Source organism: Alosa alosa, chromosome 1 (genome assembly GCF_017589495.1).
Source record: "Alosa alosa isolate M-15738 ecotype Scorff River chromosome 1, AALO_Geno_1.1, whole genome shotgun sequence".
Lineage (NCBI taxonomy): Eukaryota > Metazoa > Chordata > Actinopteri > Clupeiformes > Clupeidae > Alosa > Alosa alosa.
In genome coordinates, this window is record NC_063189.1 from 1,541,167 (window position 1) to 1,556,051 (window position 14,885).

At 43.1% G+C, this 14,885-nt stretch overlaps 1 protein-coding gene across 1 annotated transcript in view; it reads left to right on the forward strand.

Moving 5' to 3' along the window:
• The window catches only part of LOC125299335 (transcription factor IIIB 90 kDa subunit-like), a 61,363-nt gene extending 46,741 nt beyond the window's left edge, over window positions 1–14,622 (forward strand). Inside the window, exons 18-20 of the mRNA XM_048250578.1 lie at window positions 12,630–12,681; window positions 13,836–14,010; window positions 14,567–14,622. Coding sequence (XP_048106535.1) covers window positions 12,630–12,681; window positions 13,836–14,010; window positions 14,567–14,601 — 262 coding nt within the window. The 3' untranslated portion in view covers window positions 14,602–14,622. The remainder of the gene's footprint in view (window positions 1–12,629; window positions 12,682–13,835; window positions 14,011–14,566) is intronic.
• Window positions 14,623–14,885: the final 263 nt, after the last annotated feature.

The following is a 14,885-nucleotide window of genomic DNA, read 5'->3' on the forward strand; positions in this document are numbered from 1 at the left end:
GAATGGTTAGTGCAGGGGAGGGTCCTTCATCATTCATAAGACTCCTGTACTTTCCTCTGAATGGATTTAGAGTGCTTTCAGGTGACACACACACACACACACAAGCAACCCTAGCTTCTTTGCCAACCAGAACACCATCAGTAAAAACGCACCTAATGGACTGGACGCACACACACACACACACACACACACACACCTCTTCTTAGCTCCCTTACCTTGAAGGACCATCTGATTGGCTGCTGTCCCATCAGAGTGTTTGATTGGCTCTGGGCTTGGACTGGGCATTCTAAGGGCAGTGTGTGGTTTGGTGTGTGATTGTCTGTTGGTTTAGGATTGAAGCATGGGATTGGCTGTTGGCTGAGGATTGAAGCATGGGATTGGTTGAGTTGGATTTGAATGGACTTCAACTGACTTGTTGACTTGGCAACAGCAACACATTCATGTCTCAAGCTAGACCATTATTAACACACACACATTCATTACATTGCACCATTTATCTCTCACATGTATGTGTACATACACACACACACTCACACACACACTCATATACTCACACATTCTCACTCTTGCACACATGTGCACACGCACCAACACACACACACACACACGCACACACACCCACATTCCTACACACTCACACAATAACTACTTTCAGACATGTCCACCGCACTTAAGATATGATGCTTTACACGCGGACATGATTAAGATATGACGGTTAAGATATGGTGCTTTACACGCGGACATGATTAAGATATGACGGTTAAGATATGATGCTTTACACACGGACGTGATTAAGATATGATATTTAGGCCTAGTCCACACGTACGAACCCGATCTTTTTTTCCTCCGTCTTCCCTGGAACCGTATCAAGACTATTTTATGCAAACGATCCATCTCAACACCGACTCAACATGTTACTTCATACCCCAGGCCTATAGGTGGCACTGTTTCTTTACAGAAATTGACCAAAGTTTGTGCTTTACAAACAGACAGAATAGGCTATGACGAAATGGCTAGTGCAACGAAACCAGAATTGTTTGTGTGGACTGATGGTGAACTGTCAACTGTAGCCAACTGTAAAACTAATAAACTTTATTTTACGGTTTGTGAAGGGTGCAGTCCCGCCCCTTTATTTGGCTTAACGAGGTAGGCTTACTAATCACCTTTACTTTCTTTGGTTGTAGGATAGTCCGTGATTCACATTAGTTTTGGCTATCACCGCAATTAGGCTACTAAACGTAAGGCTTACCCAAGTTCTAGGCTATTTTGTCGCCACATTTATAATATTGCTATAAAACCTTCATTAGTAACAGTCAATAATGCATGCCTGCATCAAATCAAATCGGCGCATTTGCATTCAGTGTGCTACCATCGGGTTTAACGTGAGTTCTAAGCGCCTTTGTATGCTTATATCTGATTTCACCGACTGAATGCATGTATATATGTTGTAAGACATGTAAAATAAATGAATGACACTGGCACTACGCACAAATTAATGTAGCCTAAACTTACACCGCACTTTCCTAATAACTTAAGTTCTCTCAGCCACTGACAGTAGCTAGAATGCATTAAAAACACCGGGAAAACAGTGTTCAGTCCTGTTATCGGCGCCAAGCAGCACCAGTTGTGATATTTATCTTACGGAGTGTAATCGAGGGTAATGTCATGTATGAAAACTAGTATTGTTAGGCAATACTGTAAGTGCAAGTCCAGGGCAGCTGAGGTGTGCATGATGACATCATCGACACGCTAAGCAGGATGTGCGGTTTAAGCTGTCTAAACGAATTCAAACGGGCTACGGTTTCAGATTTCTCCACTCTGGGACCAGGTTTCAGAAAAGCGTTTCGGCAGCGCTTTACAGGATTCGCTTTGGACGCCGGCCAAGACGAAGCAAAACCTCTGCGCTTAACCTAAAAGCCGCCCGCGGTGGATCGGCCCTTACACGCTTTCAGTTGTGTGTGTGAGCAGAACACTTCTCAGTTTGTGTGACACTGTTTCACTGGTGTGTGTGACACTGTTTCGCTGGTGTGTGTGTGTGACACTGTTTCGCTGGTGTGTGTGTGTGACACTGTTTCGCTGGTGTGTGTGTGACACTGTTTCACTGGTGTGTGTGTGACACACTGTTTCACTGGTGTGTGTGTGTGACACTGTTTCACTGGTGTGTGTGTGTGTGTGTGTGTGTGACACTGTTTCACTGGTGTGTGTGTGTGACACTGTTTCACTGGTGTGTGTGTGTGAGGCTTTCACTGTAGTGTGTGAATGGTTTCATATGTGTGTGTGTGTGTGTGTGTGAGGATGTTTTTAAGTGGTGTATACAGTATGAGTGCATTTCACTAGTGTGTGTGAGAGTGTTTCAATAGTAAAAAGTGTCCCCCGTGTTTATGAGAGGTTACTAGTTGTGTATGTAAGCGTCTCGTTCTTCAGCTTTTCACTGGTATGCGTGTGAGGTTTTCACTATAGTGTGTGAATGAGTTTGATTTTACATGTGTATGTGTGTATGTGTGTGAGGTTTTCACTATAGTGTGTGAATTAGTGTTAATTTTATCACCTATTTTTAATTTAGTCTTAGTCTTAGTCTTGTGACGAAATGTCCTTTTTAGTCTTTGTCATATTTAGTCATTCAAATATCATTTTTGTTTGTCAAGTTTTAGTCGACTAAAAGTCTCACATTTTAGTGTAGTTTTAGTCAAAAGAAAACTAAAGGTATCTTAGTCTTAGTCAGTTTTAGTCAACACATTTTAGTCATTTTTTTATAACAAATTATTTCTGATTACCATTTGAGTCAAATAGTGTTTCACACATCTCAATTTTCCAACAACATTGTGTGTCCACAGGGCTACTCGTCTGTTATAATGACTCATTCTGATTTTTTTACAGTCAGTATGTTTACATGCACAGGTAAGTCGAGCTACAGTTATAGCTTGGCTGGGATTTGACCATAGACAGTAAAAGATTTGACTGGACCACTGTCATATTCAGAGACCAGTGATTCTCAAAGTGTGGTCCGGGGGATCACTGGTGGTCTGCAAGCTATCCCAAGTGGTCCAAGAAAGCAGACGTGGTAAAAATATAATATAGATGAGTTGTTTGCAATATAACTTGTATGTAAATCCAAACAGTTCTGCAACACTGTCTATGTAAGATATGCCAATTTAAATCATACAGTATGAATCCTCTGACACAATAAGCAGTGCAAAGACAATAAGCAAGGTGGTTCAGTGAGTAGGCCTATAATGTAGACTAATTATAGGCTACTGTTGAAGTAGGTCTAATCTTTTTTTTTTTTTTTTTTTTTTAGCTAGGGTTAGTTAAGTGGTCCTGAAACTGAAAAAAGTTTGAGAAACACTGTTGTAGGCCAAACTATTAATGTTTTACTCCTCCGCTAGATGGCGATATGCTCAAACACAACACATTCCCCCAAACAGACTCTCCATCTTAGCCATAGCTAACCTGCTAGCGAACTTTCCATATTACTGTAGCTTACTTGCTAGCAAACTTTGCATCATCAGTCTAACTAGATGAATAGTGACATTACATGCTGAACATTTTCGCATGGACATTCTGGGGATGTTAATTTGTATGAGAGAAGCTTCAACTTCTGGGTATGTAGCATTGTGGCATAAAGCTTATAGTTAGCTTGCTAACTCTGGCAGAAATCTCCAGTGTTCTTGTTCCATGTAGTTTTAAGTTGCAGCCACAGGGTTGCAGCAGCAGCACGAGACTAGCCTACAGGAAAGCTGTTTGCATTAACTCATTCGAATATTTTGAAAACATAACAGCTAGATATTCTGTCTTCTCATTTTGTAGACGAACATGAAGGGAGATTTTATCTTAGTTTTTATTTCATGCAAAACATTTTAGTCTCATCTTTTTCGTCAACAATAATGCATCTTAAGATAGTCTTAGTCAGTGTTTCAGGACATTACTGCCGCCTCACATCGCCTCGCCTTAGTCATGAAAAAAAGGTCGCGATCTAACATATTTCCCTCTCGGCCTCGCCTGACCTAAATTAACAGTAGTGTGAATGAGCTTGATTTTACATGTATATGTGTGTGAGGTTTTCACTATAGTGTGTGAGGTTTTCAGTATAGTGTGTGAGGTTTTCACTGTAGTGTGTGAATGAGCTTGATTTTACATGTGTATGTGTGTGAGGTTTTCACTATAGTGTGTGAGGTTTTCACTGTAGTGTGTGAATGAGTTTGATGCTAGTTCTGAATAATGTCCCAGACAGCCCCTTATAGCTATTCGCACATACACACGCACATACACCAAGGATTAAAGTTCTCCGTCATAGGACGGATTTCCGCCAATTTGATTTTAGAAATGTCATATTTGAGATCGATGCAGATCCGATGAGAAAAAAAAAAAATAGGGGGCTTTGCTTTTTTTTTTTTTTTTTTTTTTGGATATGATATTGTGAGCTCTGTGCGAATTCGGAGAAGAAGTGTAGGCTGTGTTCTTTCCGTGCATCATGTAGACAATTTCTTACTATCGCGAACTCTTGTCAGGGGAAGTCATACATTTTGGGTGTCACCTATGACTTGAACAGATAGCCTTCTATGCCACCCGATGTAGGCTACTATTATTGTTACAGTTTTTAATCAATGCAACTAACATTATGTGTAAAGTTTAATTAATATAAAACCGTAGCCTATACAATTTATTATCCCGCCTGTTATGACATGTACAACAATGTTTTTCACAATTTGCGACGTAGGTTTTGACTGAACGTGTTACAGCATAAAAAAAAATAATAATATCACTGTCTTAAAATAATAATATCACTGTTTGTGACGCACAGACAGCCTTGTAGCCTATTTTGCTTAGGCCTCACTTTTAACGACAGTAGGTTGTGAGTGTATGTTGACAAAAAATAACCATACAATTAAAATAGTCAACTTAAAACTTTGCTATAAAATATTATTAATTTATAGCACAAAACCATAACCAGTAGGCCTACCAGAACCTCGCATATTAGCTGTCATGATTTGTGTGGCGCTATTTGGCAAGGCCACTAGCTGTCATGGATGTGTTGTTGCTAAAGGAAGGCAGGTGTCAAAAAGTTAAAAATAAATGGAGATGGGCAGCTGTTGGAAACGGGGGAGAACTAACAAGCCATGGTGTAAAGAAATTAAAGTGCCAGGGGTTTGCTTTTGCGCGGTTCGCTGCAAGAAAATTGTTTATGGATGCAATAGGAAAACGTTTTAACACACCACCAATCAGAAGACCGCCATAAGGTTAACGCTCGTGCACTTCAGGACATCTTCCCTACCTGGTGCAATCCAGCCACCACGACAGAGAGGTAGGCTACGCTTATCTATGGCTGACCGCTTTTACGCTTAGATAGTAGGCTACGATGTTCTTTCATAGCGTAACACGACCTGTCCCTCACCATATCGCAACCTCTTGTCAACCTTTTATACAATCTGTTGCTGAAGACAAAAGCACCGTCTCCAGATTGTCGTTATCAAATGCGCAGACCTCCTGCATGAGCACACACACAGTATTGTTGCTCATTGGAAAAAACTGAGTTGTCTGTAAAACTTAAAAATTACCATGTTTTCATTAAATGCGATGAGGCAACAAATGGAAATATGAACAATATCTAGAATGTTCTGATTCGCACTTTGATGAGGAAATGGGAAGTCTTGCAAACTTGATTTTATAGATTTTACTTGGTGTTGAATTGCATATTAACAAGAAAAAAATCTCCCTTTAAACACTTTTTGGCCTGAAGTAATTAAATAAGAGTGTGTTAAAGCCTTTCTACAATATTGCTGCAGAAAAGAACAGCAAATGGCTAATCAGCAATGGTCAGGGATGGTACTAAAATATATTTTTTGTTCATCAGGAAAACTCAATCTCAATCAAGAACATTTCAATTCGCCTTTATTCACATGGCGGCTAAAACGAGGCTACAGGGTACACAAAACCATAGGATTGTTATGTTCTATGCATTCACCTGTAGGTGGCATTAATTATATAGTACAGTAAGTGTACCCTGTAGCATTTTGGTTTAAACAATGGCCGCCGTGTGAATAAGGCGAATACTCCCTTTACTTTGCTGTTTGCATCTTTTGTACATTAAAACCAATAGGTCGCCGCAAAAGGGTGCTATCTCTATAGGTAGATATGAACAACGTATGACTTATGGCCTGAAAAAAGTTAAGTCAAACGATTTTTTTTTTTCACTTTAATCCCTGACATACACACACTCACCTTCACACACACACACACATACACACACATACACACACGCACACTCACATAAACACACTCTCTCTCACACACAACACACACACGCGCACTCACATACACACACTCTCTCTCTCTCACACACACACACACACACACACACACACACACACACACACACACACACACACAAACATTCTCCCCATGCACTGGACCGTTGCTTAAATTCACCCGCACGCAGAGTTATTTTTGGGCTGTCAGCATCAGGTACACTCAGGATAGCAGAAAGTGTGTGTTGTGTTGTCAAAGTCAAAGTCTCCTTTATTGTCAATTTCTTGTGTGTGTGTGTGTGTGTGCATGTTTAACAGTGAAGTCATTGTGCTATACTCACAGAAAGTGTATTGTGTGCCTCTCCTGGTAACACCTCCCCAAGGCCCAGAGAACAACAGACACACACAAACACACACACACTCTAGAGCGGAGACTTGCTCTCCTGGTCAATCCCAGACAGACGCTCTTTAATACTGTAAGACCTCCACTGCACTCATTCACTACATCCATCACCCCATTCCTCTCTCCTCTCACACACACTCTCTCTCTCGCAGGAACACACACACTCATACACACATGTGCACACACACACACACCGATGCTCCCTCTATCATTTATTAATGCGCTACCTTTCATCTCTCTCTACCTTTATTCATCCCTCCATCTCTCCTCTCTATCCTCCACCCCCATCTCTACCTTTATTCATCCCTCCATCTCTCCTCTCTATCCTCCACCCCATCTCTACCTTTATTCATCCCTCCATCTCTCCTCCATACCTCCACTCCTCCTCTCTATCCCCCACTCCACTTCTCTGTGAAGGTGCACATCCACAACCCCCCCTGGGAACGCTCTCTGTAGCAGTGAGGTCATCGCATCGGACCGCTATCTCTCTCTGAATATCGCCTATTCTTTAGAGTGTGGTGATGTGAGGGGTGTGTGAGACAGAGATGAGCTGTAGTGTGTGTGTGTGTGTGAGGGGTGTGTGAAAGAGTTTAATGAACTGGTGGCTGTCTTTGGCTCTGTTAGAGCCTGCCTTTGCCAAGTCCCTCTCGCCTTCCCAGAGTGCTTTGCAGTGTGAATAGGAGTATCAAGCTGAGTCCTGACAAGCTACTACCTCTGTGTGTGTGTGTGTGTGTGTGTGTGTGTGTGTGTGTGTGAGAGTGTGAGATCACGGGGAAAAGAGATGGGCAGAGACAAACCCATGGAAAGAATGACCATTCTGTTTGTGCCTGTCCATGTGGATAACAGCACACAGTGTGTTTGAGTGTGTGTGTGTGTGTGTGGTGTGTGTGTGTGTGTATGGGACAGACAATAGTGAAACATAGAGCATGTGTAATGATCTGTATGTATGTATGTGTGTGTGTGTGTGTGTGTGTGTGGGACAGACTACAGTGAAACATAGAGCATGTGTAAGGATCTGTCTGTCTGTGTGTGTGTGTGTGTGCACGCGTTGGTGCGTGTGTGTATGGGACAGACTATAGTGAAGCGTAGAGCAAGTGTGATGATCTGTAAATGAGTTCTGAGAGGGAACATATTCTCTCTCTCCTTTCCTCTTTCAGAACACTTTAATTAAAAGCTGCCCCCTCTCTCTCTCTCTCTCTCTCTCCCTCCCTCTCTCTCTCTTCTCTCTCTCTCTCCCTCTCTCTCTCTTCTCTCTCTCTCTCTATCTTTCTGACATAAAGAGAGTAAACCCCTGGGGTTTTCAATAGAAGAGACAGTTGTTCTTGGTAACCCATGAAGGGTGTGTGTGTGTGTGTGTATGTGTGTATTTTGAGTGGTGTGTGTCCTCATTTCAGCAGTCTGGGAGGAGAGAGAGGGTGGGGAAGGAAAAAAGAACAAGTGTGTGTGTGTGTGTGTCTATAGTCCAAGTAGCCATGCGATGTCAGGAGTGTGTTTGTCCTGTTGCTCTGAACGTGTGTGTGTGTGTGTGTTGAAGCTGGTTGAGTGGCAGGATCAGGCTGCTGGTTAGTTGTTGCTGATGACTGCTGTGTCAAAGCTAAGTCTGCTAGCATCATAGCATAGATATATATACTGACAAGATGTCCCCTTGACTACTGCTGTTCATTGGAACGAATGCGTCAATCGAGACGCCATCTTGCCGCGGTGGCCCACTCCTCTATAATGCATTAACGTCAATCTAGGCAAAGATCTAGCTTAAAATAAAATCACCATAAATCGGCCAAAAATCTCCAGCAATTATCTAGTTTTTGGGTTGTTCCAACTGACAGGTATGTATTTATGGTCGAAGTCTAGAGAAAACTAAGCCCAAGACGATAATAAAGATACATTTTACCCGCCTAGCCCCATAGACTCCCATTCATTCTGCACTAGCTAGCGGCGGCCCCTAGAGGAACAATGAGTGAACTGCAACCAGGTTCGATACAATGAAAGTAAACAGGCTCTCTGTAGACAGGCTCTGGTTGAGGCCACATACCTTTCGTCTCATTTACTTGTATAAGTTGTAATCTTACCAGAAGTTGCTGTAGATCTGTAGAACATTTACTCCGTGTTTTAACGGGGGTCTGCTACTTCATACGCCAGTCGCTACTTTTTTTAATCATGGACCAATGCTATGGGCAAACGAGATGTAGCTTAATTCACAAATGACAAAGAGAAAAGTGATTTTCTTACGCTTCAAAAACAACTAAAACCGAAGTTTGCCATCATTGTGAGAAGTTCCCAAATTTGTCGCTAATCGCTAAAAAGTTTTTCTGTCGCTAGGGATGGCCAAACGTCGCTAAATAGGTAACACTGACAATACGGGAGAACTAGTTTAGAGCTTCAGATCCCCCTCGGCTACAAGATGGCGGGGCGGTGTTGACGATGCTGAGAAGCCGGGCGACATCTAGTCAGTATATATATCTATGGCATCATAGAGCTAAGTCTGCTAGCATCATAGAGTGAAGTCCGCTAGCATCATAGAGCTCAGTCTGCAGCATCAAAGCTCAGTCTGCTAGCATCAGCTAGTCTGCTAGCATCTGCTAGCATCAGAGCTAAGTCTGCTAGCATCATAGAGCTCAGTCTGCTAGCATCAAAGCTCAGTCTGCTAGCATCATAGAGCTAGGTCTGCTAGCATCAGAGCTAAGTCTGCTAGCATCATAGAGCTAAGTCTGCAAGTATCAAAGCTAAGTCTGCTAGCATCATAGAGCTAAGTCTGCTAGCATCATAGAGCTAAGTCTGCTAGCATCATAGAGCTAAGTCTGCAAGTATCAAAGCTAAGTCTGCTAGCATCATAGAGCTGTCTGCTAGCATCAAAGCTCAGTCTGCTAGCATCATAGAGCTAGGTCTGCTAGCATCAGAGCTAAGTCTGCTAGCATCATAGAGCTAAGTCTGCAAGTATCAAAGCTAAGTCTGCTAGCATCATAGAGTTAAGTCTGCTAGCATCATAGTAACTTTGTTGTTGGATTACAGTGGCATAGTAGCGACAGCAGGTATTGCAAGTCAAGATTGATCATAACAGATTATTGTGTGGTTACATGTACTTTCTGAATTAGTTAGCTTTATGGGGAGTTTGACTTAGTTGGGCCTGACATTACAGTAGTACTGAGTTGATGAATTTTTCAGCAGTTTGATTTAGCGATGATTAGCATTATGGAAGTTTGAGTTAGCTGTGGCTAATATTACAGGGTTTGAGTTAGTGATGATTAACATTCCAGCAGTTTGAGTTAGCGATGATTAGCATTATGGCAGTTTTAGTTAACGTTACTTAGCACTATGTCCGTTTGGCTAAATCCCAATGTCAGCCCTAAGGTCAAGCCCTGAACCTGCACACAGTTAACTGACACCTGTCGTAAGTGATCAAGTCTGCGAGGGTGTAAGGGTTCAGAACGCTAATAACAGACAGCACCTGTGACCCATCATTAAATTGACAACACAAACGACATGTTGCAAACACCATTCTAAATTGCAGGGGTAGACAAAACAAATAATTAACACATAATTCAGAGGACAGACTCAGTCAAAATCAAAGTCAAAGTCAAAGTCAAAGTCAAAGTCAGCTTTATTGTCAATTCCTTCACATGTTCCAGACATACAAAGAGATCGAAATTACGTTTCTCACTATCCCACGGTGAAGACAAGACATATTTGACCAATTTTAAGTCCACAGACAACATAACATTCAAGTAAACAAAAAAAAGTAAGTAAATAAGGAATAAGAGGGCACATATAATAATTGAAAAAATAAGAGCAGCAAAATTTTTTTGAAATTGTGCATAGACAGTCAATAAAATACTAGTGCAAATACTGTAAAATACTATAAAATACTGTTTGACCTAGCGTAATAAAGAAAGTGGCATAGTGGTGCAAGTTATTGTAAGAGCAGCAGAAGTGTTGTGTTTTTCAGGACAACAACACCAAGTTGTAAAGTGTACAAGTGTGCAAGTGTTCAAGTGTGCAGGTGGGAGTAGTGCAGGCGGCCATTGTGGGTCCAATGTCCAGGATGTTATGTAGCTGAGGGGTGGAGGGGGGGAGAGGAGGGAGAGAGTTCAGCATCCTTACAGCTTGGTGTATGAAGCTGTTGGTGAGTCTGGTAGTGCGGGGAGCGCAGGCTTCTGTACCTCTTCCCAGAGGGCAGTAGATCAAACAGATTGTGGCCAGGGTGACTTGCATCACTCACAATTTTGGTCATGCTTGGTGAGGTGGGTGGTGTAAATGTCCTTCAGGGAGGGGAGTGAAGCACCAATGATCCTTCCAGCTGTGTTCACTGTCGCTGCAGGGCTTCCTGTTGTATTCAGTGCAGCTTCCATGCCACACAGCGATACAGCTGGATAGGATGCTCTCAATGGTGCCCCTCGGTAGAATGTGGTCATGATGGCTGGTGGAGCACTTGCTCATACTGAGTTTTAAGAGGAAGCACAGGTGAGCTCTCTTCGCCAGTGATGCAGTGTTGGTGGTCCAGGAGAGGTCTTCACTGATGTGCACCCCAGGAATTTGGTGCTGCTCGCCCTCTCCACCACAGCACCGCCGATGGTCAGTGGCAGGTGTTGGGTGTGACTCCTCTCCGAAGTCAACAACAATCTCTTTGGTCTTGCTGACGCTCAGCAGGAGGTTGTTGTCCCTGCACCACGCGGTCAGATGGAGTCGACCTCCAACCTGTATTGAGTCCCGTCGCCCCTTGGTGATGAGACCCACCAGAGTTGTCACAGCAAGCAAATTTCACTATGTGATTGTTGCTGTAGGTTGCAGTGCAGTCATCGGCCAGCAGGGTGAAGAGCAGCGACTGAGCACTCCAGCCTTGGGGGCCCCCTGCTCAGTGTGATGCTGCTTGAGGTATTGTTGCCAACATCGCACTACTTGGGGCCTCTGACAGAGGAAGTCCAGTAGCCAGTTGCAGAGGTAGGTACTGAGTCCCAGTTTGTCAAGTTTGCAGATGGTTGTTGTGGTATTATGGTGTTGAATGCAGAACTGAAGTCTATAAAACAGCAATCTCACATATGAGTCTCTTTTTTCCAGGTGGGTGAGGGGCTGGGTGGAGGGCAGAGCAGATTGCATCCCTCTGTAGACCGCTTGGCCGGTATGCAAACTGGAAGGGGTCCAGGGTGGGGGGGGAGAATGGCTTTGATATGTGACATGACAAGTCAGCTCAAAGCACTTCATGATGATGGGTGTCAGTGCCACAGGGCGGTAGTCATTGAAGCAGGATGGAGCAGTTTTCAACGCACAGGTATGATGGTGGCAGCTTTTGAAACATGATAATGTAAAAATAGTAATGTTCCTCCTGAACTAATAACAACTTCAATTAAACATCACAAAGTAAAACATTCAAATAGGTACATACAAGACGAACATACAGAGCAACTTGATCAACAGCAATTCAAATGGAAATACAAAATGTTCAGAGTTTCTGGCACAAAAATCACTCCATAACTCAATCATTTCATTGGTTGGTCACGCCATACTTCATGCAAACATTGGTCAGTGTTCATCTCAGTCATTACACGCAGTACCAATGATCACCCTCGGCAACAGTTTGGCTGTTACAGTAGAACATGGGGCATGGCACCGGACATTAAAAAATCCCAAAACCTAAAGAAATTCATTTTCATTCTCAATTCAAATTCATACTCAAATTGTGAGTAAATGACATGCAAAGCTGGCACTTAGGCATTAGAATATGAATAGAATATTAGAGTGTATATATACTTATATACTGAATATGAAATCTGGAAAATAGAATGCAAAGTTACTGTAGCTGTGGCTAACATTACAGATGATTAACACTCCAACAGTAAGCTTGAGTTAGCACTGATGATCACTGTAGGCTTGCCTCACTGTAACTATGTTCCATCTCCTAATCTCCTAGGTTACGACCTCTGAGTTAGCACTGATGATCACTGTAGGCTTGCCTCACCGTAACCATGTTCCATCTCCTAATCTCCTAGGTTACGACCTCTGGTGTCTGCTCTACCTGCTAAGAAGCTGGCCCTTGATGAGGTGAGGACATCAGACAACACACAGACACCAAGACCCCACACACACACACACACACACACATACCCCACACACACACACACACACACACACACACACACACATATACCACACACACACACACACACACAGACACACACACACACACACACACACACACACATCTCTTTACCATTAGCTCACTCATACTCAAGTCTCGCACATTGACCGACACACACACACACACACACACACACACACGCATGCGTTAATGTTCGTACAGCCTGTAGAGGCAGGCGTCCATATCCTGTGAGAGTTGGAGAGAGAGAAACATGTCTTGATAAATGCTCTTCAGACTTTTGCTGTTACTCGTTCTCTCTCTCTGTCCCTGTCAGACATATACACACACACACACATACTGTCAGACACGCATAAGTACACATCCAAAAGTCTGTGCGCTTGTTATGGAAATGACAGACATGGTGTATAATGGCTAAATCTAAAAACGGTCTAATGTCTAATTGTCTAATCTCACTCCAAGATGAGTTCAAAACCTGAGAGCCTTACTCACCACACACACACAGCTCAGGACATGAGCCTCAGGCTCCGAGCCCTGTGTTCTGAAGGGAGGCGTCTCCTAGGAGATCCACATTGCCAGGGGGACGGTTACCAGGCAACGCAAGGTTGTCTTCTGCTGGGTTCACACATGGGGGAGCGAATCCTCTTCGTTGTCTTCACTTGGAATTCAAAAACAAAAATTCACATGACTGCACAACTGCTGCGGTCTTGTCATTTGCACAAACAGACTTACACACACACACACAGACGCACACTCACGCTCATGTCATGTTATTAGTAGCCTATAATGATTTGAAGTGAGCCGCCGTCTCCCCTTAGGGATCATATAATGTTATCAGTAGCCAATAAGGGGGCAGCCGTGGCCTACTGGTTATGGCTTCGGGCTTGTAACCGAAGGGTTGCCGGGGTTAGGAATTGATAGGCTAATGTTAACTGGGCATCACAGTAGTGTCCACAAGTAGACTGGCTAGACACTGCAGTCAAACGGTTGGCGGTTTGGCTGTCCACGCCCCCGAGGCAAAATTTCACTGGCCTGTGTGTGTGGGCGTACGCCTGTGTGTGTGTGCGTTCTGTAACTGACCCCTCCTGCTCCTCCTCAGCTGGTACCTGGCGGTGCACTACCGGCGCCCCCTGTGGCTGTTGCGGGCGCTGCGGTCAGCCAGTCTGGTGTGGTGGTGGAGAGCGGACCAGTGGCCTACGAGGACGCGGCCGAGGAAGAGGAAGAGGAGGAAGAGGAGCCCTGCGTCAGCGCCATGCAGCTACTGGGCGGCAGCGGTCAGTCCCCACCGCAACCATTACTAGATTACATTACCATTACCATGGCAACCATCATTAGATTACACTACCATTACCATAACATCATTAGATTACATTACCATTACCATGACTACCATCATTAGATTACACTACCATTACCATGACTACCATCATTAGATTACACTACCATTACCATAACATCATTAGATTACATTACCATTACCATGACTACCATCATTAGATTACACTACCATTACCATGACTACCATCATTAGATTACACTACCATTACCATAACATCATTAGATTACATTACCATTACCATGACTACCATCATTAGATTACACTACCATTACCATGACTACCATCATTAGATTACACTACCATTACCATAACATCATTAGATTACATTACCATTACCATGACAATCATTATTAGATTACATTACCACACCACATCATATATTTATAATTATTACTGTTATTTTAAGATTATTATATTACATCATCACTCCACAACATCATATAATCATTACTGTTACTTAGAGTTTATACTAACACACTATTTCTTTACAGAATATGGCTGTGATGACGATGATGAAGGCTATTAATAGCGAAGTGTGTTTTGTGTGTGTGTGTGTGAGAGCACTTTAGGACTGGACTGTGCGCACAAACACGCACACACACACACACACACACCTCTTTCTTCTGTTACCTGAAGATACAAGGAGAGGAAGAGGATGAAGATGGTTTCATGTAATCTCACTTGGAGTTACAAAAAGAGACTTGTGATTTCTGTGTGTGTGTGTGTGTGTGTGTGAGGGGATGAGAGGGTGAGTGGCACACTGACACACAAGCACATATACACATTCACTCACAAAAAAACACACACACT